The sequence below is a fragment of the Chenopodium album genome, chromosome 8 (assembly GCF_948465745.1).
Source record: "Chenopodium album chromosome 8, dcCheAlbu1.1, whole genome shotgun sequence".
Taxonomy (NCBI): domain Eukaryota; kingdom Viridiplantae; phylum Streptophyta; class Magnoliopsida; order Caryophyllales; family Amaranthaceae; genus Chenopodium; species Chenopodium album.
The window spans coordinates 71,914,890-71,939,180 of NC_137841.1; the positions used below are offsets into that span (position 1 = coordinate 71,914,890).

At 34.4% G+C, this 24,291-nt stretch overlaps 3 protein-coding genes across 3 annotated transcripts; 2 read left to right on the forward strand and 1 right to left on the reverse strand.

Annotated features, from left to right (window-relative positions):
• The first annotated feature begins 2,953 nt into the window (after nt 1-2,953).
• Nucleotides 2,954-6,421, forward strand: LOC145556539 (uncharacterized). Its single transcript, XM_081618196.1, has 3 exons — nt 2,954-3,656; nt 5,585-5,619; nt 6,089-6,421. The coding sequence occupies exons 1-3, from the start codon at nt 2,962-2,964 to the stop codon at nt 6,145-6,147; spliced, it is 789 nt and encodes a 262-aa protein (XP_081474322.1). The 5' UTR covers nt 2,954-2,961; the 3' UTR covers nt 6,148-6,421.
• Nucleotides 6,422-12,886: 6,465 nt separating this feature from the next.
• On the forward strand, nt 12,887-14,021 carry LOC145556540 (heavy metal-associated isoprenylated plant protein 21-like). The gene is made up of 3 exons (XM_081618197.1): nt 12,887-13,101; nt 13,270-13,345; nt 13,666-14,021. Exons 1-3 carry the CDS (start codon nt 13,000-13,002, stop codon nt 13,959-13,961), a joined length of 474 nt encoding a protein of 157 aa, XP_081474323.1. The 5' UTR covers nt 12,887-12,999; the 3' UTR covers nt 13,962-14,021.
• Nucleotides 14,022-18,429: 4,408 nt separating this feature from the next.
• Nucleotides 18,430-20,507, reverse strand: LOC145556542 (uncharacterized). Its single transcript, XM_081618198.1, has 3 exons — nt 20,277-20,507; nt 20,076-20,170; nt 18,430-19,339 (listed from the first exon to the last, which is right to left on the reverse strand). Exons 1-3 carry the CDS (start codon nt 20,372-20,374, stop codon nt 18,552-18,554), a joined length of 981 nt encoding a protein of 326 aa, XP_081474324.1. The 5' UTR covers nt 20,375-20,507; the 3' UTR covers nt 18,430-18,551.
• Between the last annotated feature and the right edge of the window lie 3,784 nt (nt 20,508-24,291).

The following is a 24,291-nucleotide window of genomic DNA, read 5'->3' on the forward strand; positions in this document are numbered from 1 at the left end:
CTAGATATGTTAAGGTAACCCCATTTGCTCATTACTATAACCATCCTATTATTTAAATAATTGTCTTATATGTGATTATGTAAATTGGCCACACCATGTGACTAGTCACATATAAGACTTTGTGTATTTAATTTACAACAACTTAAATTTTATATATATTTAATTTATTTGTTAGAATTTGCACCAAAAAATTTATTTGTTAGAATGATTTTATTCTTCAGTTGTCATAAAAAAAATTCCTTTATAAAGTAAACTTACTTTGTACGTGATTAATAGAAAAAACGAAGCTTTAAAATTATTACTCTATATTATTAAATTATTTTCATTACATAATATTTATTGCATTTATTTGGCCATTATTATTATTATTATTATTTATTTTTTTTGTGAGCACGAGGGGCAAGCCCCAAAAGAAGAGAACAAACAAAAACAAACTACAAAGAGAAAAGAAAAACAAAACGAAAAAGAAAAAACCGACAGCCAACTAAAAAAAAAAACTAAGGCCAAGTAACCAAATGAAAAGTTACACCTTCTCCATCCTCCGGCAGCCCCTTCCCCACCCCCACCACCACCACCACCGGGATCTTCATTCCCTTCTTCACGACCCACCCAACGACAACGCCCCCCCCCCCCTTCTCCATCTGAATTTCTCCATTTCAAGGATCAAAACAATCCTTTCTTCACCATGAAACCACCCATAAAGCCTCCATATTTATCTGACCTAAATTGATGATGCAATCCATATTTCTCAATTCGCTCCTTAAATATCACTTTCAACGCCACTATATACTTTCACTAGTAGAAAAACCCAATTTGGAAGCCCTAAATTGGAAGCGGTTTTTCAATTTCGCTTCCAAAAACCCACAAATACCCTCCCAAAAAAAAAAAAAAAAAAAAACCCAAAGATTTGCAAAGGGAAGCGGTTTGAACCGAACAGCTTCCATAAATAAAAAAGGAAGCGGTCCATAATTATGCTTTATGGTTATAATTATTGTGAGTTTGGTTTTGGGTCGTGTTTCTTTTCGCGGTGGGTCGGACTCACTGAAACCCAACACAAATTCCCTTCCACAACTCATCTTCATCAACATTTGCACTTGTATCACCCTCCACGACATTCTGATTTGCAAACCAGTACCCTGATCTCACTCTATAGACGCCATATTTTGCCATTCTCCAGTACATTCTGTCTTTCTCCAACTGATTTGAGAGTGGGATAGCGAGGATTAAAGAGCAATCCTCCTCACTGAAAGTATCTCACACCATTTCTTCATCCCATACTTTGCACTCAGGCTTGAGCAAGTCACACACACGCAACTCAAAATTGCTAGCTATCTAGTCCAGGCAAAGGACTAATAGTTTTCCCCTCCTTCATCGGCCATTTCTCATTCCATACATTTATGTCAGTCTAATCCCCAATTCTCCAAGCCACCCCTTTAATTAAAAGCGATTTTGCCTCCCACATGCTTCTCCAAGAGTAACTTGGATCATATCCACGAAGAGCCTCAATCACATTAGAGTGTTTAAAGTCGAACTTTGAGAATTTTATTAATAAGAGAGCCATCATCATTATACAACTAGCCGCCAAATTTGCTTTAGCCAAAAAAGCTTGGTTGAAGCATTTGAGGTCCCTAAACCCGAGACCTCCTTTTGACTTCGGCAAGCACAAATTTTCCCACCTTTGCCAATGAAGTTTGCGTGAGTCTATACTCGAGCCCCACCAAAATCGGTTCAAAAGAGTATGAATTTCATCATTTACTCCCTCCGTTTCGATTTGTTAGTCCTATATGCTATTTTGGGCTTTTAAAAAAGATTTACCCATATTAAATGTATTCCACTTATAACTTAGTTTTTATTTCCAATTTTATACATATTAAATTATGACTGGTTAGATTAATTGATTGTGAATTAATTACATAACTCTAATCTCTTGAATTAATTACCAGCTGTTGCCAGACCTTCCAGCCACCGCACTCCACATCTCCAGCCGGCAGCTTCTCTCCATCAATTTCAGGTAACTCAATTTCATACTTAATTATGGATTTTCAAGTTTCTAATTTTTTGGGTTGATATTGATGATTTGTTATATAATTTATCGAATTAGGGAGTTAGGGTTTCTGATTATTTTAGGAATTGATAATAATTGATGGTTTTTAATTCATATATGTACATTGGAATTTTTGTTATGTGTGTATTAATAGTTTTTTGGAATTAGAACTCAGAATGTTGGATTATTTGGAGAATATAGTTAGATACTCGATGTCTATTGGTTTTGTTTACTATAGTATTACAATAATAATAAATTAATATTCATAATTTTGTTTGATGTTAATGTAAAATTGTGGACCACCATGAGTTTAAAGTCTTTTTGGATTCATTTTTTTTAATGAATCCGAACCCACATTTCAGATTTTCGGGTTAAGTTTGTAACAATCATATTAGTGGGTGATGAAGGGATTACATTCCTAATTACAACTAAATTAGTGTTTAAATATGAAAGCTCACTCCTGGTGTAGAATATGAATCTAAGGGATGAATTTGAAATAGCGGTAAGAGTCCGGGAAGATGGTTCAGAAACAGCATGGTATAAAGTTCGGATACCCTCATCGAAGCTGAATGCATACCATGAATACGACGGACAATACCGCCCCCATGACCACAACTATGGTGACCCGTCAAGGTTCTTCTCCAATCACTCCATTCGGCGGTTGTCTAAATCCACTGCAGACAAACCTCACCGTCGTTGCGCTGTGATAAAAAATACCATCTATACTTTCTCAGTCGATGGCATATTTATGCGTTCAATTCTTTCGGATTTTGACCAAAATAAACTACAGTGGAAACCCGTTCCATCTTGCCCCCCTAATCTATTTATCAGGTATTTTTATTTATTTTATCCTCAATCTTAATTTTCCTACAGTAAATTCTAATGAAAATTGGATATGCAGGAACACCCCTAGTCCTATGAGTTTGGGTGGACGAATTTACATTTTCGGGGCTATGCTTTCGCAGGATGATCAAGAATTGGGAGTCATATATGGCCCTGTCAAGGACTCCTGGTCCAGCATTTTATATCAGAATGAGAATACAATCATACCCAATTGTAATTGGACATTTGTTTCTTCCTTGGGTGAATCTGTGGGGAAGATCATTGTTGCTGCTCCTTATGTCGCGGAGGCGGAATCATCGGACAAGGGTAAGGGTAAAGCTGTACACTGCTTTGTGTATGATGTGGCCACGGGAGAGCTCAATCCCTTCACTCACTCTGAACTCTCTATGAGTTTGTATAATCTTCCCATGAACCCCGCCGTTGTTGAACAAGATTCTACCGTCTATTGGATTGATGAACATAGTGGATTGCTTTATGCATTTAACTGGAGAACTATGGACTTGGTCTCTGGTCCCATTGTAGGTCTCGAGCACGAATCCTTCACTACTGCTATCCACGAGAATTACTCTAAACTTCCCTTAATTCATTTGAAAGATGGTTTATTTTGCCTGTTGTGGTACCAATTCGGTAGAAGTGATTTTAGCTCCAATCTTCATTGTTTGATCACGCGGGTTATCAGATACGCTTCCAGTGGCATTTGTATGTCTGTGGTGGGCTGTTTTTGCGCTACTCCTCCTCCATGTATTGAACTAGTAGATGCGTACCTCTTGTAAGTTTTACTACTACTAGTCTACTAAACTTTGCTGCATCTTATTGGGTATAGTGTTACTGGCTTTTTCGTTACAATCATTGTTATCAATTTGAAGTTGTAGAATAACTATGATAAATGCTTATGTGTCTTTCTAATATGATATCAAATCTGAGTAACACTTATGGTTTAACTGAGTCTCAGGATTTACTGTTCTGGTTGTTGGACATTCATATATTAACTCCATTATGTTGTATATGCAAGTTTATGGTCCTTTGCCAACACAAGGTTTGTAGTCAAGTGAAGTGGAATTAGAGAGCTTAATGCCTGTCTATTTTTTACAGTTAGGTGATTTATTTGATTCCGGTTGAATACCATGTTTTAATTGTTGGCTGTGCAAGCAAGATTGTGATCCTTGTTATGGCTAGATCAATGTTCTTTGGTGCTCAGTTTTTATTTTTAACTCAGGACTATTTGGGGGCCAGTGAGGCCCATTCAACTTAAAATTTATTATCAAGAGTTGGACATCATTCTTAAAGTGTTTTACACTTAGAGTGTATACAAGCATTTGTTTTATACAACTTTGATCAACATTCTTATAGCTATCTTTTATAAATGCTTTTATAAGCTTTAACTGACTTTTTGAAGTAAGCAAATAAAATTATTTGTTTTTAAAGTATTTATGCCTTTTCTAATAGCATACTAGCGTGTATGAATTTTGATATAATCATCAACCAATTATCTTAATCACAATGCCTTGTTACTTTTTTGAAATACTTGTATAGTTTTGTGTTTTTTAATCAAGCTAAGATTTTTACAGCTTTCCATACTAACGAGACGGCTATTTATCCAAACTTATGTTGTGTCCTTAAAAGTTCAAATTGGGCTATTCCAATCTTCCTAATATATATTGTTAGCATCTTTGAAAATCGGTTTGAATACTGTAACAGAGTGAGTGTGAAAGGTAATGAAGTTATGTGATGGTCCTGATTGATAGGCAAGTATTCACAAGTACCAAATGATTTACACATTGATGTGGTCATATGAGAAGGTAGTATACAACTAAGGAGGTGTTTGGTGAAACTTGTTGGAATAGATTGTAATGTATGCGATACCAAGAAATCTGATATTGGTTGTTTGATTGAGTTATTATGGGTGTGGAACTATTCTTAAGGGATTCCCTCTCTCATACCATTCCATTCTAGTCTTTTGAACCAAACACCCACTAATAATACCGGTAATACAACTTAGGTTAAAAAATCCAGCGAGTTATAATACAATATACTGTTTTGTTTATATCATCTTTTGTGCACATTTTCACATAATTGTATTATGGATGTCGCCACGTGAAATTATTGTTTATGAACTTTCATCTTATGAATTTTTATAAATGCTGCTTGAAGCCTTAAACAACATAGATTCCTTGTTCTTGCTTTGTGGCTTGGTTACTATAACTTAAAATTTGTTGTTGATCCGCAGAATAACTATTTGAAATGGTTTTTACAGCCTTAGAAAAAGTAAGGGGACTACAATTGGGGGAAGGGGCTAACCCCTGTGTTGTTAAGCTAGGGAAGAGGATTAGTTGAAATCAGATTGCAAAAGAAATGGTTTGTGTATAGTACTGAGATGAGATTACTCAAATGATTACCCCTTTTTTTTTTAACCTTTTTTTATTTATATATATATATTTGTTGTTTTATATATATATATATTTGTTGTTTTATTTATATATATATATATATATATATATTTGTTGTTTTGTTGAGGGCTGAGGCTTTGAGGAAAGTCCTTCAACTAAAACAATCAAAGTTCCTTTCCTTAATAATAATATGGTGAGTTGAGTGATATTTGAAAGTATTAATACTCTCTAATCGAATAAGAGTGTTTCTCTCCCATTGTATAGTCCCACTTCTCTCTTTCGTCTCACACACTTTCACTTGTTTTTTCAGGAGCAGGACAAGTCATAATTGGACTAGTAGAAAAGGTTGGTTGTAGTTATTAATTGTTTGTTGTTGAATGTATTTTTTGACGCCTTATCATTTTGTTATATTTCCTATTTATGCATCCTAAGTTTCCTAACAGTAATGATCTGTTATGAGTGCACTTCTCGTGGCATCTACTGAAGTATTATCTGCTATGAGTGCACTCATGACAATGTAGTTCAGTAGATGGTATGATCCTTGTTATGTATTGAATTCAGCTAATGTAATTAACGCAAATTAATAATTATATAAGATTGAAAGCTTGAGTATTTGATTGATTGAAGAATTGAATTATTAATTGCGTTAATTACATTAGCTGAATTCAATACATGGATCATACCAAGGTAAGAAAAGCGATACATAGTTTGGATTCTACTTGATGGACTCTACTTGATTCTTTAACATGTCATGTAAAGTTTGGATTAGCGCGTATATCTTTCTTGCTCGCTCTCACATTTTAGTTCTATCCAGGTAAATATGAAGCTAGGAGCAAGGAAGGTAGGAAGGTAGCTATGAGTAGACCTGCTTGAAGGAATGCTTTCCACCTGTGTGGTTGCTAAAAATTACAATTGTTGACTATTAATATTTGAAATACTTTTTCTGTGCTTTTAATATTCCACTATTGAGATTGGACATAAATTTTTTGGTTGTGGAAAAAGGAAGAGAGAAAGAGGTAAAAATACAGAATTGTTAAAGTGATTGTGAACAAAGAAAAGGTATATTGCGTATTTGTAGTGTGAACAAAATACCTGTATTTATTTTCCTAAAATGTATACGGTGTTATATTTGTGAAATTTCCTTAAAAATTAAAAATTGACAACACATCATTAGCTACAAAAATAAGAGGGAAAAGTTTTTGGTTTTTGGCGTCATTTACTATAAGAAAGCGGGACAAATTTCATTAGCGCCAAATAATCTTTCTTACTAAAATATACAATTTTGTTATTGAGAAAATAGCATCCTAGTCAACGTCATTAATGAAGAGAGATGTTTATTATAAGAATCGAATAATACTTCATTTGACGATATTTTACAAACTACAAATCGAAAAATTATTATAAAAAAACCAATGGAATTATTTTTTAAAGATCTTTTTTTAGACATCCATATCGACATATTGTTGTCGAACCAATGGAAAGGAGTGGTGTTTTGAACCAAGTCCAATTGTTGTCGAACTATTTTCCTAGCATTAGTGAGGCAGAGATGGAACAAATTTCTCGTCCTTTTGGTGAATGTGAGGTGTTTGCTGCTCTTCGTTCGATGAAACCTTTTAAGGCTCCAGGACCCGATGGTTTCCAACCTTTGTTCTATCAAAGGTTTTGGGATTTAGTCAATCCTAGTGTGGTGAATTTGGTCCGTGAAGTTTTGGAAGGGAGGGAATTCCCCGAGGGTCTGAATGATGCTTATTTGGTGCTTATTCCTAAAGTTAATGTGCCGGGACAAGCAAATCAGTTTAGACCTATTGGATTGTGTAACATTCTGTATAAGTTGATCACAAAGGTGATTGTGAACCGTCTTAAACCTATTTTGCCGAGTTTGATTTCCCCTACTCAAGGCTCGTTCGTTCCTCAGAGGCAGATTACTCACAATGTGATAATTGGGCAAGAAATGTTACATAAAATGAGATACAAGCAAGGTAAAGTAGGTTACATGGCGGTGAAAATTGATTTTGAGAAGGTCTATGATCGACTTAGATGGAGTTTTATTCGAGAATCTTTGATGGAACTTCACCTCCCGCAAACATATGGTTGGAATTGTTATGCAACGCATTAACTCAGCCAAGTTACAAATTTTATGGAATGGAGAACCATTGCAAGCTTTTAGTCCTTTGAGGGGCATTCGACAAGGAGATCCCAGGTATCCCCTGTGGGAGAGGGTAACAGTCGAGTGCGTACTGAAGGGGAGGTGCGAACCCCGAGAGAAGAACCATTCGCAACCCCACCATGGAGGAGGGGCTGGCACGACGGAGAACCATTTGACGGTGGTGGAGACGGGCGGTGGAAACAAAAGAAGCTCGATATTCCCACCTTTGAGGGGAAGGACCCTAATAATTGGGTTATGAGAGCCCAAATGTTTTTCGACTTCTATCACCTGTCGGAGCGCGAAAAGATCACGGTCGCGGTGGTCGCCATGGACGGACCGGCGTTGCAGTGGTATCAGAGCAAGTTGTCACAGCCCGGAATTCTCACAGTAAGTATTCAAGTAATGACAGTAATTAAAGGAAGCTTGATTGAAATTGATTACTGAAAGCTAAAGGTTACAATGGATAGTCAATGGCTTGAGGCCATGAATCTCAAGGTAGCTTGAGGCTACTACTCTCAAGGAAGTTCTTGTTTAATTTCTGGATACCCTCCTCACTGCCTTCCTCTCCTACTAATACTAAACTACTACATGACTAAGACAATTACATGTGACAATTAGACATGAAAATGGCACAACCCAAAATAAAGCACATAAATTACTACTGCTACTTTCCCTAATAAGTTCTTAATGGCATTTGTCTCCTTCCCTTTGTTGAGGTTGACTCCCTTAGATGTCTCCATCGTTGACTCCTTCTATCAAACGGTTACTTGGCTTGCTGACTTGAACCTTGTGCATCCCTGGTTTGGGCCTCCGTGAGTAAATGGGCTGGGCCGCCCTAACAGCTGGCTCCATAACACAATATTGGTCAAGAAGAGAATCTCTAATGCTATAACGTGAAGTGTGTATGCCCCATAATCTTCTTTTGCTCTCCCTTCGTATAAATATTAGTATAGTCATGTATATATGAATTTGGGTCGACTGGAAATACTGTCAAATTTCCTAAAATAAAGTATTGGATTTAATATAAATTTTTTAAAAAAACATTTTCATTGATAATTAAAGCAGAGAACATTATGGTAATGCAGGTTCTAGAAGTTCAGCTCCCAGGCAAGAAAGTGGTGAATGCAACTGCATTTTGGAATGGCTTGCGAGGTCAAAAACTAAAAGTTGTAGACAAGGGAGCTGCAGTGTCACAAGTGTAAAAAGTAAGTGAGTAATTCCTTCTTTTTTTCATCAGAACTTTCTAGTGAAGAAGGGGATAGGTTGTCATAGCTCGCTGTAACTGAAGAGATGAAACTTGAGAGCAGCAGAAGCACTATATGAAGTGATGTCCATTGCTATAGCACCATGCCTGATTTTTGTTGATACTGACTTCTCTTGCCAGTAAGTCTTTCATTCATTGATCATTTTACTAATCCCCCAAACAAACATCATGTAGTAACATGAGCTTTGGCTGAGTACTTTTTTGAACTACTGATCTGAGACATCATACTTCTGCTCCAGCAGATTTATGGTTTTACTGGGTTTACTTTGTAACCACTTGTAACAATATTTATTTCAAATCAAAATCAGTTTTGATCAGCAATAATCGTAATTAAGTTTGGTAGCCGGTTATAAAAAGTGATAATGAGAATGAATTTGGAATTTATTTGGCAAGCAAAGTTATATCTTAATTTCCTTAGTGATGTAAACTCATCCCTAGGCTTGTGTTTTTCTTCACTAGGGTAGCCTACGCGCGCGATGCGCGCGGATGGCTAGTTGTTACATTAGGCTCTTTTGGCTTGCGTTTACACTCCACACATAAGTAATGGAACTTTTCACTATATGTCTTCGGTTATAATGTGAATATATAAAGTGAGACATATCATCTTATTAATGTTATATATTACGAAATGAGTGGAAGAATCCTTTTGGCACATTAGAACAGAAGCATCACTGCTTCACAAGTAAAGCTTAAACTTAGCAGACTTTTTTTTAAAAAACAAACCTAGCAGACTTTAGATAAACAATTTATAAATAAGAACTTCTTCACTTGAGGAGCATATAATTTGTTTTTTGTGCTCTTGTGTATTAATTGCTTTTGTATCTCATGAGCAATACTATGTTTCTAATTGTAGCATTGTGAAATACGGCCATAGTTATTATGTGTAATGCTACTACAAAAACACTTGAAGATGTGAACTGTAAGTTAAACTAATATCATAACCATAATAGGCTATTTAATTGTATGACAAAAGAGTAAAAAAGTGATATGAGTCTTTTCAAAAGCAACTATTACAACTGATGGCTCATAAGCAAAGTTTAGTGTTGCTAGTATACGCAATGCATGGGTATCAAAAGCTAATCAAAAAGTACAGTCCGTGCAAATGTTCTTGTAAGAAGCCACATCGTGTAAGTATTCATGTTAGTGCAATAGCATATCTTGTTCAAAGGAAATGGCTTTCAAAAGAGCCCAGATTCTATTTAGGTTAGTTGTTGGTGCAATCTAGAAAAACATGGGCTTAGTCGCTAACTTGGTAGCTATTGCTTCAAATTCCAATCAATCTCCCTGTCCAGTAATACAGTGAATGTGTTAAGGGAAAAGACAATGGAGTTAATCAAAGAAGCTACTACTATTAGACATTTAGTTCAGGCAACTTTAGCAAGCTTTAGAGTAAATAAGCAAGCGCATATAGTTTAGAATATGACATATATAGAAAATAGATAGTATGTCAAAACTACCTACAACTCTCAAGTATACGTTCATATAGAGATTGTACTAGGTAACTCTAGATGGGTGTAGAAAATGCTAAATGTGACCACTATTATTTTCAGATTATCTTTATTTTCCTAAGATTAATTATCTAGTTAATGATTTGCATAAGTTTGGGTTAGGTAATTTTATAATTAAAAAAAAAAGTTTTCTTATGAAAAGTTATATAAGTGGTTTAGTCAATATATTGTGTAAGGAATAATTATTTTTGTATTATTTCTGCAAAGAAATAACGGAAGTTAGAATACAAATGATGCTAATTCTATTTTCATAGGATAATAAACCAAAAATAAAAATAATACTAATGCATATTGCTTACCTGACTCTTCTTCGTGGGATACTTGTATTTCAGCATTTGGGTACCAAAAAAAAAATCATACCCATTTCATAAAAATCAAATATTTTAAACTTTATTATTCCATTTAATTTCTCATTAATTGAGTAGATGTTTCAAATTCATCCATCTAATGGTCTAAGGGTGTTTTGTGAAAAACCAAAAATGAAAATCCCTAATAAAATTACAAAATAAGGTAAAGGTAAACAAACATTTTGAAGGTCATAAACGTCCGTGCACTATTCATAAGTGTAATTTTCCACTTTTTATAAGGTAGGGATAAATGTTCATTATCACCCAATACCACCACGAGTGGTAGTGACTAATGAGAATTTATGAAGAACCAAAAATGTTTGGGTGAACTAGCATTACCTAGGAAATGAATAATTATTTTGCTTGCAACATTTATATTTATTTAATATTTATATACAAATTAATTCTTATTACCACCTACCAAACAGGCCGTTATATAGTTTATTATTGATCAAGAAACTTCATTAATCCAATAATCCTAATTTATATACAAATTAATTCTTATTACCACCTACCAAACAGGCCGTTATATAGTTTATTATTGATCAAGAAACTTCATTAATCCAATAATCCTAACAATCTAATAAAATGACTACTAAGTACTAAGGGTTAATATTATTTTTTTCCCGTCAAAAAAAAAAAAAAAATATATTATTATTTTTTTCATTTAATCCTCACATACTTTTAGTGGTCTTTATGATACTCCTAGACGTCCTAGTACTTTTGTCTTTCAAAAGCTATACCTTTTTTTTCCCACAATGTTTTGAAGGTAAAATTTTTTGGTGGATTTGAAAGCTAAATTAAAGGCTTGCTCCAGTGAGGTTGGGCATTATTTATTAGTGGTTCCCTATCTTCAAACCTGGTAGTTAGGGGTTGATCAATTATTAGAAGGCATTATTTTGATATCATGGTCCAATTTCGATATCACCCTTGGAAGCAATTATAGGCCAGCCAAGCCGTGATGCGACTCTTATATACACTAAACTCGCAAAAATTAGTTTTAATCAGTAAAATTCAGCTTTAATCTGTAAAAACAAAACCTTTGATTAGTAGAATTCATCCTTAATCGCTAAAAACAGAACCTTGCTCGTAATTAATGTATACGTACTCCGAATAATATATATCATCTCTATTTTACTATGTCTTTGAACAAGATTAGATCAATGTGGTGTGCGGTGGGATGGAAATTCACTACCCTCCGTTTCATAATGATGTTCCTGTTTCGCAAATCGATTCAAAATTTTACCATCTGTGACCGCAAATATCTTTAATCTCACACTAGCAAAAATTATAAAAGTTAGATATTAATAATCTACTCACCAAGACGAATCAAACTAGATCTCACATGACTATATTTGCTCTTATAGATTGAGAGAAATTTAGAAGATTCTCTCTTTCTTAAAAAAGTCAAAGATTCAAAACAGGAGTATTACACAGTTTATTACAAAATTATTTGCTATTTACACGAATAATATTAACCTTTTACGACATTATTGACTTATTCTGGCCCCTTTTCTAATTATAAAATTGAACGATTTAAAAAGCAAAGCCATACCTAACGAACAAAAATGAAAGCAAAACACAAAAGCACTTCAAAAATCCTTTCTCCATTAGCCTAATCAATAATTAATTAATTCTAATATCCAAAAAAGCAAACTCACTCACTCATAAAGTTAAAATATCGAGACATAATATCATGCATTTTGAGCATCTTTGATCATAAATTTGGTCTAATTTCTAAATTAGATCAATCATTCAACCTCCTTTTCATCGAACAAGTATATTTGATTTTTCATTTTCTCTTGGTTAAGATCACGCAATCAAGGGATACCATTCCTCATTTAAATTAAAATAATATCTTATCTTAAACACTAAAATTGACGTGATTTGTGTCTATAAGTTGTTATCCTTGGAGAAAAAGGCATGGTTCAATTGTTCAAATACGAGTTTGTTTGAAGTTTAGGACAATGTTTTAATCAAGACACGACTATTATAATTCCAGATAAACATAAATTTGTAAATAGTTAAGCTCGCCTTATCTAGTTATCTCTAACGCCACAAAGTTAGAAGCATGTATGATCGCTCATATACGTTCCAAGAATATTTAATCCAAGGAAGAAGATTAATTAAGTAGATTAACTAATATTCCCAAGCTGTAATACATAATTAGAAATACTGTTAAAACATTTGGAGACAGTTGTTGTAATGATAATCCTACATACTAAAATCTAATTGCATAAACCTATCTTACCTTTTCTTTATAAAGAAAGTTGGCACAAAGTGATTATACTGTAAGCTGGCCAAAATTCTGTACATATATTAGATAAATTAAGGTTTGGACCTCTCATACAACTAAGGCTACTTACTTTATGTGACATTTGAATAATTTTAACTGTTATATAGTACAAATGTACAATATATTTTCTCACCCTATATAAGTCTTCTGCCTGAAGTGCATACATGCTTTGCTTTTCTTCACAGCAAGATAAAATGGGTGCACTTGACTATTTTGCCAACTTTTGCACTGTCACCAGCACAAGGAACAGGCGTAGGCCTTTTCAGGTAAGCGCCTCCGGTAACACTTTGCTAAATTAAACCCTCTGTATGTCTAGAATTAATAGTCACGTTAAAATATTGTGACTTTTAAGTCTAGACGGAGTTAGTATATGATATGAAGTATCACTAGTACATTAAAGATGAGATTTTGGTGGTGTTTTTTCTTGTCATAAGACAGTTGAGATCAAAGTCAAAATGGATTGTGATGGCTGTGAAAGAAGAATAAGAAGTGCTGTCACCAACCTCAAAGGTTCTCTTCTCTTCTCTTCATAATCCATCCCTCTTTGAATTCTTCCTATTTTCTCAACTCAATAAGTTTATAATCATAATTACTTGAATATGCGATTTAATTTTTGTGTTGTACGTACTTGGGGTACTTCACGTATTCGTCTTATTAATCATATACTCCGTAGCAGTTACACGTGTAATAATCTTCGTAATTTTCCCATAATTTCATGAGACTAAATCGTGTATGGTTACGTTTCACATATAACTCTATGATGAATATTGTGACAATTTTTATATGATATCTCGTTTACATCAGTGCCTTAATGTGACATTTTAATGTAGGAGTGAGATCAGTAGAGGTAATAAGGAAGCAGAGCAAGGTGACAGTAAGTGGGCATGTGGATCCAAACAAAGTACTAAAGAAAGTGAAGGACACTGGAAAAAAACGAGCAGAATTTTGGCCCTACATTGAGCATAATTTAGTAGCATATCCTTATGTTGTTGGAGCCTATGATAAGAGGGCACCTGCTGGTTATGTTAAAGATGTTCCTCAAGCTTACCCTTCTTACAATGGACCTCAAGATAACATTTCTACTTTTTTTAGTGATGATAATACTGATGCTTGTTCCATTATGTAATTTCCGTCTAGATTTAGTTGTCACGTTTGTACTAATTCGAATTTCCTAATTAATGTAATGAATTGATTATTATATATAACTGTAATACTCTTTTTTACCCTAAGGTTTTTGTATAATATTTGTGAATTTCATTCATTTAACATTTAACTAGATAAAATCTATTTATATTTGATTAACCATTTTTTTTTTAGTTTTTTAATACCTAGTTGGCATTGTACTTGTCTTTAATCTAATTCGCTATGGCGATTGAATTTTTAACTAAGCCATTAAAGAAATTAACAAGTTTCTAAATTTTCCAAATAAACATATGTGTGGATGTGTTAACCATCCACCCTCATGGATGTGTGCTCATTTTTTTACAAGTTATAAACCACTTCCTCCTTTTTTTTTAGTGTTCCACTTTTATATGGGATGAAGTGTGAAATGGGCCGAAATCTGAATAAATATGGATATGAACCCAACGTATCTATTGAATAGGCTGATATGTTCCATAAAGCGGACATATCGGCCTGTCGGTACTCGGCACGTGGCAGCAATAGCTTGACACTTGGCAAAAAAAGCTTTGCATGCTTCATAGCCACCTGTCATGAGGTTCATTATAAATAGTAAGTTAAGCTCTATTAATGGTAGATATTTTTATTACTCTCTCTCTCTCTACTCTCTCTCTTACTTATCTTCTTTTTCTTAAACACATTCTAAGTTTATCATCGTAGTGGTTATCCCCGGATCACCCCGGGGTTAGCCAACTTCTGTCCATTGTGTAGGTTCTCAGCTTGCCGATAGGACTATCAGGATCTCGGACTCTCGGGTAATCGGATCCAGACAGAAACAACTTTGATTTTTCGGACTCCATTGATGCAATATATCACTTTGACCAATGTTTTTGTTTTACATATAAGATCTAACATAATCATGACATATTTTCAATGTAGTAGTATAATATTTGAAAATCGTTTATAATTTATACTTATTTTTAATTTATTTTTAATTAAAGAAAATATCAATCAAATTTTCAAATTGACAAATGTACATATAAACTTGGGTATTAAAAAAAACCAAAAACAAAGGGAGTATACTTTTCACCTTATAGTGTTTTTTATGAAAATGAGGTGGCTTGCTAGGAAAGGAGTATGTGTGAGAGTAAATTTGCAAGCATGTTGAGCTTGCAAACTTAAACTGGAAGTTTCACAAGCTTAAAAGTCTTCAACTCAACTATCTACATTTGTAAAGATCAGGAATCTCTGAATAATTTGACTAGTTCAACAGCTAAAGCTCTCTGTTTCACTCAGGAATCCTGAAACTAAATAGTTGAGTTGACACTTGACAGAAGCACCACCACTTCATTGCATATTACACATTTCATAGTGTCTCTACACAATTTTGGGTTCAAAATGAGTACAAGTATTTTAGCGAAATAAACACTAACTTATTTTACGGTAAGGAGAAGGACACCTGATCGAACCTCAACCCTCACGGTTTTTTTGGTCCGATACTTACGGGTTAGACACTTTGAGAGTGTGGGGAAAGAATAAGGGATCCCCATCCTCAAAGTGCCTCTAGTGGGGATTGAACCCCCAACCTGATACAATCTTTCCTACTAGAGCAAGTTTAGCTTGGTGAAATAAACACTAACTTAATGCTGAATTATCTATATACACATTTTATTTTATACTTCGTACAAGAGCAGAGGCATCCAACCGTTTATCCCTAACGACACAGCAATAATCCTAGAGGCCGGGAAGAAAAGGTTTCACGTCTTACTTCGAGATGCTCCTTATAACCTCTAATTACGGATGGTAACGAGACAAAAGCATTAGTTTTGTAACCCAGATCAACAACTAAATAAACTCAAGAATTACTTATTTAGAACATCATAAGGAGTAGCAAAAAACAGCAAAAAAGAAATGATTGTTGAGGTAGAGTATATCATTATCATATCTTTTGGATACAGAGCAGTACTTTCTAGAGTTGGGAATATCTCGTGAAGCCAAAACAAAACCAAATCAGGAGCAATGGATAGATGACTGATTTGACCTACACGAGGAAATGGTGTACTCCTAATTTCTGCAGCATGTCTGTCTCTGTATCTTTGCCTGAACTACTCTGATCTTAGTCAATTCACAACCTCTTTCTCTCTCTCTCCTCTTTCTCTCTCTAAAAATGCACTATTTATGCATGTTGCCAAAGAACCCAAATATCCAAAACAAACATACAGTAATATATTATAACAGGGAACTTGGAAAAGTAAAGGGTTTTTCCATTTCAACAGCAAAGATAAGTCTGAAATCTTCTGAATGCCAACTGCTCAAAACCAACCCCTGAACATGGAGGTTTATAACTTCCTTGCTATCATAATTTTATCCAGTTTTTCTCTTTTTCTTGTTTGTTTAAGTTAGATTAGTTCTATGTGTAATAACTAGCTTAATTACCGACTCATTACTTCTCTCTGTTTACAGACTGTGGTTCTTAAGGTGAATGTGGATTGCCATGGCTGTCGTCGAAAAGTGAAGAAAGTTCTGAAAAAGATTGAAGGTTTTACACTGCTCCATCTTCCACTTTCACTTACTGTTATACTTACTTCACCTTGATTTTCTGTTATGACAAAATGCATTGTACAACTTAATTTTTCTGTGATATAAAAACCTTTGTCTGAACTTCTACACTACGGAAATGCCATGAATTTTAGTACTCTAAACCAGTGAACATACCTAAACAGTTAAACCACTAATAGTCCTTACAACATAGCAACAAAGACTCAAGTCCCAAAATGAGTTTCTAGGGTCAGCTAATATGAATCGTCACAAGGAACCGTACGTGAAAATTGAAACAAGAAAAGTAAAGAGAAAGGTTGAAAAAACTAAACAAAGAAAAGCGAGAAAGTGGAAGAAAACAAGGAAAGAAAAAGATGAAGAAGTTCTACAATGCCTAATGCTTGTAGCTATTTCAGAATTTTTATGTAAAAAAATATCTGTGATTCTCCTGTAGAACTTTTTGCAGTGTGAGCTTTCTGAGTACAACAATTTGCAGTAGGATTTCTTATCTAATCATTTGGCTAATGGTACTTGTAAGAAGTTGGATATTTAGTACTAATAAGATTTCTTTAATATTAATCAGGGGTTTATGCAGTAAATATAGATGCAGAACAGCAAAGAGTCGTAGTTATAGGAATTGCTGACCCAGATACATTGATCAAGAAATTGGCAAGGTCAGGAAAACATGCAGAGCTGTGGACTCCAAAGTACCAGCAGCTAGACTTGAACCAGGAGCTATTCTCTCAAGGCAAAACCAAAAACAAGACCCCAATTCATCACCATAACAACCGCTCGAGAAGAGCGGTTTCGTTGGACCAATTGATTCCTAACCTACATGGTGAGGGATCATTAGGCAGTGAGTGGGGAGTTGAAGGGCATGTAGACCAAGACATGGAGCTGGCAGAGGCAGAGGGGAGGGAAAACCTTTATATGGATCCCATGGTCAACAGGATTATTGGGGATGGAAACTATGAAAATGATATTGGTTCAATGATCTCAATGATGGGCATTCAAGGGCATCATGATCCTGGTCAGCGTAACAGGTATCATGACCATTATCATCATCATCATGGATATGATGTGGGTGGTTCTTTTGACCCGGGTCGGTTCCAGAGATTCCAAAACTATCCAGCAGGACCAGCAGCTTATGGATATCAGCAACAGCAACCATCACCCTTGATGGTAGAAAACCTATTGGGAACCCAATACAACCAAAATCTTTATGGTAAATGGCTCAGTACAAACCCTCAGAGTGTGCATGCAATCCTGAACAATAATAGCAAGATACAAGATGGATATCTCAGCATGTACAATCAGTACTAAGCTACTAATTACCAAATAGCCTTGTAGTACAAGCAGCCAGAAACTAGATGGAGATACTCCTACGATTTAGGAAGGAAAAGAACATGTTAGCTGAGGAAGAGACATCACCACATTCTCCAGTGTAATAAACTGCAAGTGCTGCAGCTATGATATAGCTAACACTTTGTATTAGTTATGTGTTATAATCGAGTATGTAGTACATGATGATGGGAAATCCCAAGGTACCAAAGTTGGCAAAGTACTATGTTATGATTGTTATCTAGACTTTCAAGTTGTTTACAGAATTAAGAATTTCAGGAACTTAATCTAGTCATTGTGTATATTTTCTGTTGAAAAGTTCAGTGTGTACAATATATACCCCCCCCCCCCCTGTGCCACCTCCCGGTACCTAATAAAGTAACAGTAGATAAAATAAAACAGGAATCAGAAGTACTAAAAAGTTATCAGATACCACATTAAGTACAGTAAGGCTCACTTCACATTAAATTAGTTGTAGCACGGCTGAACAACAGTACACAGTCTACACACTACACACAAATATATATATATATATATATATATATACATATATATATATATATATATATATATATATATATATATATATATATATAAAGTATATCTTTACAAAATTGATCATTAGCATGTTCACATGTATGACTATGAAGGGAGACAAAAGTAACCTAAAAGCCTACAAGCATAATCAAGAAAAGTTGAATATGAAACGGAGTGGTCATTACCGCTTTTGATCTTTCCGCCTCCTAGATTGTGCCTTTTGCCACTTCTTCCTTCGGACTAGTTTGCTCTTTGGCTTTAACTTCAGTTCTGGAGTGAACTTATAGTTAGGATCCCTCATTTTTGCTTGAATGTCCTTGAAAAATTGCATGTTTAGTTGCTTTGGACCTCCCTGCCTAAGTTCAGCATACTCTGGCCCCGAAACAATATTTTCAAATGCACCAATGAGAATATCTATGTCACTCATCACTTCCCAAACATTAGTGTACCTTCCATCCGGCCCTTTTTTCAACTTCTTTAGGGCATTCTCAACTGCAAGTTTTCGTGCTTTCTTTCCAGGGGACAACTCTTCTGGTTCATCTTCAGCTTTCAGTAGCTCTGAGAGAGTTCTATACTTAGGAGTCTCTTCAAACTCAAATAACTTATCTATATACGCATCACTCTTCTCATTTGGATAAGGTTCTGTGGGAATATCATCGTCATCATCTTCTTCACTACCTGTCCATAGAGTTTTCTCCTCATCACTGCCTGACCATACACTCCAAAGCTCGTCACTGTCATCAGCATCTATACGATCAGAGTGCTCTTTCGCTTTTTGCTTCACTTTCTTAATTTCTTTCTCAAGAGGGCTTGATTTCTTCTCAGAATCACTCTCATCTTCACTCGCTGTCCATACACAGTCCTCTTCGTCTAGTTGCCTTGTCCATGCCTTCCTAAATTCTTTACTCCCTGGTGGTCCTTGACCAAAAAGATCATACTGCTTTCTATCACCTCGGGCATATGATCTTGCTGCAGAAAGAGTCCATTCAGATTCAATTATTACCCAAATCTAGTAATCAGACATAGCTTAGACTATATACTTGTACAATATACAACATGATTCATCAGATAGTACGACTTTTCTTAGAATTGCAAATTGACTCGATTGAGAGTAGAAATAACAGAAATTCAAGATTCAAGAGTCCAAAGAATGAAGCTGATGAATTTAGCTAATGTAATACAGACAGCATACATACAGACATATCCACCACTACTTGACACTCTTGACAGTATCGGTGTAGTAGCGGGCATAATAGTATGATTTGTATCTCACACCAAAATTATTCAGTAATCATTGTGCCACCTTATTAAGTAGGGGATGATTTTGCTAATGGACGACATCATTGATACAACGAATCAGGGCTCTAAAACTTACCAAAACTTTACCCTTTTTAGAAAATAAGTTTTGGCAGCAATTTTTGAGAGTCTGAGTATTAACATATTAACATGTTTCTGTTAAATCAGTGTCTGTTCTTATAGCAGTAATAATTTCGTACTTATATAGTTATATTAGCCCAACACTATGTTACAAAATCTGAAGAATCTTTCAACAATTACAAATACTTTATAAAAAAAACAGAAAGCAATCAACTTTTTCTAGTAATTCAATCATTGATGCATTGAGGACTTTTAACAAACACATAGAGTGCAACACATACAAAACAAATAAACAAGAAATATAACAAGAAATAATGAAATTAATTACCTTGGAAATAGAATGATGGGGGATGAGAAACCCCATGTAAAGATTCACGGGTTAATGTTGAATTAGCTGCAAATGAATCAGCAAGAAATCTGGACCTGAAAATAAGAAGAATAAGATATCATCAGAAATGAAAAATAGTGCGATTATTCACTTGATTGAAACAACCCAGAAAAATTATAAGTGTGAAAGGGGAAAGAGGACCTTAAGGAGGTAGAGCTCAAAGAGAGAGAAGGTAGGAAAGAGAAGTGGGAATAGAGGAGACGCCATTGTTGCAGAGTAACCTTAAGGTTTGATGCCATTTAAGCACCAGTATACTATTGATTGATTAAAGTGTTTAATCAACGATTTTACTGTGTAATTATAAAACTGTATTCTCTAGTCTGTAAGAGCATCCCCATCAATGAACATTTTTTTGCTCATGAGCAAAAATGATGAGCAAAAATGGTAGAAGATGTTCCCCATCAATGAGCATATTGAAAAATGCTCATGAGCAAAATGAAAATTGCTCAGCATTTTTTAAGATGAATAGTAATCATTTGGGGTCCACAATACAAGTAAAAAAAAGAATTAAAAATAATATAGTAGAGAGAAATATAAAAGGGTATTAGTAAAAGTAAGAGAGAAGATGTACTAGAGAGAGAATGGGGAAGAATTTTTTTTTTTTATCATTGGTGGGATAAAAATATAATCACAAAAATGCTCATGGGTTGAAAGAGAGAGAAAGTGGGTAGAGAGAAAATGAGGAAACCAATTTTTGCTCATTGGTGGGAATGCTCGAATACTTTTGTTTGCGCCCAATTTACCATTAACCCACTTTTAAATCTAACACTCCTAACTATAGGTATCAATTCAGGTGTTTGGTTGGATTTAATGAGGTCGGGTCGTCAAGTTGGATCTAATTTAAAACTTAGGTCATAATAATTAATGTGTCCATGCAAATCGAAATTTAAATCGGATATTTTCTGACCGGTTTCAAATTAGGTTAGGTTTTGACATCTCTAGGGGGTTGTATTTGTTGACTTGATATACATGCTATAAGAGTGCTAATTTGAGGTTAGTTGATTCTAAAGAGGTTTAATCAAATGCTTCACATCATCATCAATATAACAAAAGATTTGTTGAAGGTTCACGCTTAAAGTACACAAGGATAGGTAAAGAGAATCAATCATAAGACAACATAGATTTGAAAGGGAAGGTCTAACCACTTGGGCTATCCATCACTTTTAGGGTTATCAAACGAGTCGTGTTGTGTCGGGTTTGTGTTTGTGTATATGTTAAACGAATTGAAAAACCACTGACCCAAACCTAAGCCGTTTATTAAATGGGTTGAAAACTCTTGACCCAAACCTAACCCGCTTATTAAATGTGTTACCCTAGTAAACTTTTACCCACACAGTATGCAATAAACTAATTAATATTCCATTCAAAAATAAAAAAGACATACATCATTAATTCATTGAAGATACTACAACAGTTTAAATTTTGTAGTTTTAACAAAAGATACCATAAAAGGTCTAAAGCTAGTAGTTTTAAACTTTTAACAATACAGCCACACATAAGAATTGTCTCAAATTAACTCCCAAATTAAATTTTAATTTTAAAAAGAAGAAATTATAATTTTTTTGCCAAATTAACCGCCAAGAAAATAACAAAATGTATAAATAATGTCAAGGTAATTTACAAAATTACAAGTTTTGAATAAAAAAAATCAGTTTTTTTTTTTACTACTTAATTAATAGATTAAGCATATCAGATTTGGGTTGATGGGTTGTCGTTCAACCCATTTATATAATCGGGTTGTGTGTGTCTGTTTCGGGTTGACTCGTTTAATTTTGTGTCATGTTCGTGTCGACCCAATTATGTAAAGGGGTTGAGAATTCTTGACTCAAACCCGTTTATTTTGTGTCGTGTCGACTTTTGACAGCCTTATTCACTCTTATAACTACCATTTTGGAGTCATATCATTATGCATTTAGGGTATGTTCTGATTTACTGAGTTAAACTAATTGAAGCTGAACTAAACTGAAATGAATTGTTTATGAGAGAAGGAAATTAAGAACTGAACTAATTGGAGTTAAACTGAACTGAATTGAACTAAACTAAACTAAACTGATATGAAATTAAGCTGAAGAGAATATACCTTTAGAGACTGAGACGAGAGAGAGTTTGCTTGTGTAGAATTTTCAACTTGAATTTATAATTTAACTAGTATTTATCCCGTGCAAATGCACATGTTATTTTTTTTTTTTGCTAAAATGCTTATTATAACGGGTTGTTTAATTGTACATTGAGATTGCTCTTTTATTGGAATTATGTTAAAATAAGTGTATGATTTAAGAAATTATATATAGTAATCAAATAATAAAAGATTAGTAGTAAAAATAATAAAGCTTTTTCATATTTTCAAATTTTTATATTTCCACACAAAAAGATATATGAAGTGATAATTAATATTTTTAGACTCAACTATCTCCCGGAGTATTATATAAGAAATTGGTAGAACCAACCAAGAGACACAAGTGAACTGTTAGTTGTATTTTTTAAAGAAACTAAGGGCATGTTCTTTTGCGTTGAAATTCAGTTCAATTCAGTTCAGCTCCTAATTTCCTTCTCTTATAAAATATTCAGTTCAGCTCAGTTCAGTCAATGAGAACAGGCCCTAAATTTTTGTTTGTAAAGAAGATAATCACAATATGCAAGTGTCCCTTTAGTAAACAATATACAAGAAATGAAGAAATAAATAATTAAATGGATAAATAAAAATAAAAAAAGTGTACCAATAAGAGTGGAACACATGGCAACATATATTGTTTGTAAAATTTCCTGTTATCAAATGTTAGTATAGATGCACATAATTATTACTAGTATATTTTTTAAATATATATATTTCGCCTTTTTCAAAGTCAAATGTAATCGATTGTCAAGGATGTTTTTGCAATTGACCAACATTTTTTTTATGATCACTATTGAGTATGCGTGAAATTAAATTTTTTTTTGGTCTAAAAGCAAGCTCAACCCATAATCGATATCGAGTATGCCTAAGAAATTGATTGATTTTCTTTATTTAAAAGCAACTTCAACCCATAATAATTACAATAAATGGGTTTATGAATGAGAACCCAAGATTGAGGCGGTTCACCCATCCATCATAAATTCATCAAAAAACATCATTCACGACAACAGGTTACAAAATACAAGCCACCACTAAAAGTAGTTAAGTACTTGACATTTGGTATTTAGAAAATTAAGCTTGTTGGTGTTCACAAAATACAACCTAACACTACCACCTTCTAATTGCATAGTGTCCAAAATATGACAACCTAACACTACCACCTTCTAATTGCTACCACCTTGGATCTTGTAATTCATAGAAGTGGGAACAAGGTTAGCATAAGTAGTTGTTGAGGCTTGGCTTGGTTGAATTAAAGGTTGCTGCTGCCGACTCTGCTGACTTTGCTGCTCCTGCTATTGTTGTTGGTTCTGCTGCTGGTCCTTCCTGTACTGCTCTTGAGGGAATGTCCTGTTCCCAATGCTGTTAGGTCCAGCAGTAGCACCAAGTGCACTCTTCTGTATTTGACACAGAACATCCCAATCAATATTCAAATTATCCCACTCAGAACAGAACAGAACATAACAAGAAAAAAAAAAAACCTTCTGCAATCCCCTTAGTTGTTTCTTCTTTCTTTGCTCTTTCACCCATTCAGTGTCTGAGGGGGGTCTGCCTCCATCTTTCTTTGGTGAAGACACAACAATAGGAGTTACTGTAGGGTTCTTGCAAGTTTTTGCATATGCTTCTTCTCTTCACAGGCTTCTGCACTTGTTGGCTTTGGGAACCCTCTTAATTAAACAATTCCCCCAATTACACAACAATAATTTACCAACCCAACATAATAGTTTATTCAATTCAACACAAGTGGCTTAATTAAACAATTACCCCAATTACACAACAATTACAGTTCCAATTGCAATAATAAACAAATATGAAGATAATCCATTAAAAACTTAACCCTAATTTTACACATAATTGCAATTATACCATCAACAACAAACAAATACGAAATTCAACCGTATAAGGTCAAAATTGCTTACCTCAGGAGTCGCCATTGACATCAGCAAGTGACAGGAGCTTCAACTACACGCTTCAGGTCCCCACAGAACACTTCGAGATGGCGCAATCAATAGTACATGCAAGTACAACCAAGCATTCAATTTCCAG

What these genes read in the sequence shown, in the direction of transcription:
- LOC145556540 (XM_081618197.1), top strand. Translation starts at nt 13,000, where the DNA reads ATGCTTTGCTTTTCTTCACAGCAAGATAAAATGGGTGCACTTGACTAT. An exon ending in ACAGGCGTAGGCCTTTTCAG is followed by an intron (nt 13,102 to 13,269) that starts GTAAGCGCCTCC and finishes TCTTGTCATAAG; the next exon opens with ACAGTTGAGATCAAAGTCAA. An exon ending in TGCTGTCACCAACCTCAAAG is followed by an intron (nt 13,346 to 13,665) that starts GTTCTCTTCTCT and finishes ATTTTAATGTAG; the next exon opens with GAGTGAGATCAGTAGAGGTA.
- LOC145556542 (XM_081618198.1), bottom strand. Translation starts at nt 20,374, where the DNA reads ATGGCATCAAACCTTAAGGTTACTCTGCAACAATGGCGTCTCCTCTAT. An exon ending in TTGAGCTCTACCTCCTTAAG is followed by an intron (nt 20,171 to 20,276) that starts GTCCTCTTTCCC and finishes TCTTATTTTCAG; the next exon opens with GTCCAGATTTCTTGCTGATT. An exon ending in CCCATCATTCTATTTCCAAG is followed by an intron (nt 19,340 to 20,075) that starts GTAATTAATTTC and finishes CTCTTTCTGCAG; the next exon opens with CAAGATCATATGCCCGAGGT.
- LOC145556539 (XM_081618196.1), top strand. Translation starts at nt 2,962, where the DNA reads ATGAGTTTGGGTGGACGAATTTACATTTTCGGGGCTATGCTTTCGCAG. An exon ending in CTAGTAGATGCGTACCTCTT is followed by an intron (nt 3,657 to 5,584) that starts GTAAGTTTTACT and finishes TTGTTTTTTCAG; the next exon opens with GAGCAGGACAAGTCATAATT. An exon ending in TAATTGGACTAGTAGAAAAG is followed by an intron (nt 5,620 to 6,088) that starts GTTGGTTGTAGT and finishes AGTTCTATCCAG; the next exon opens with GTAAATATGAAGCTAGGAGC.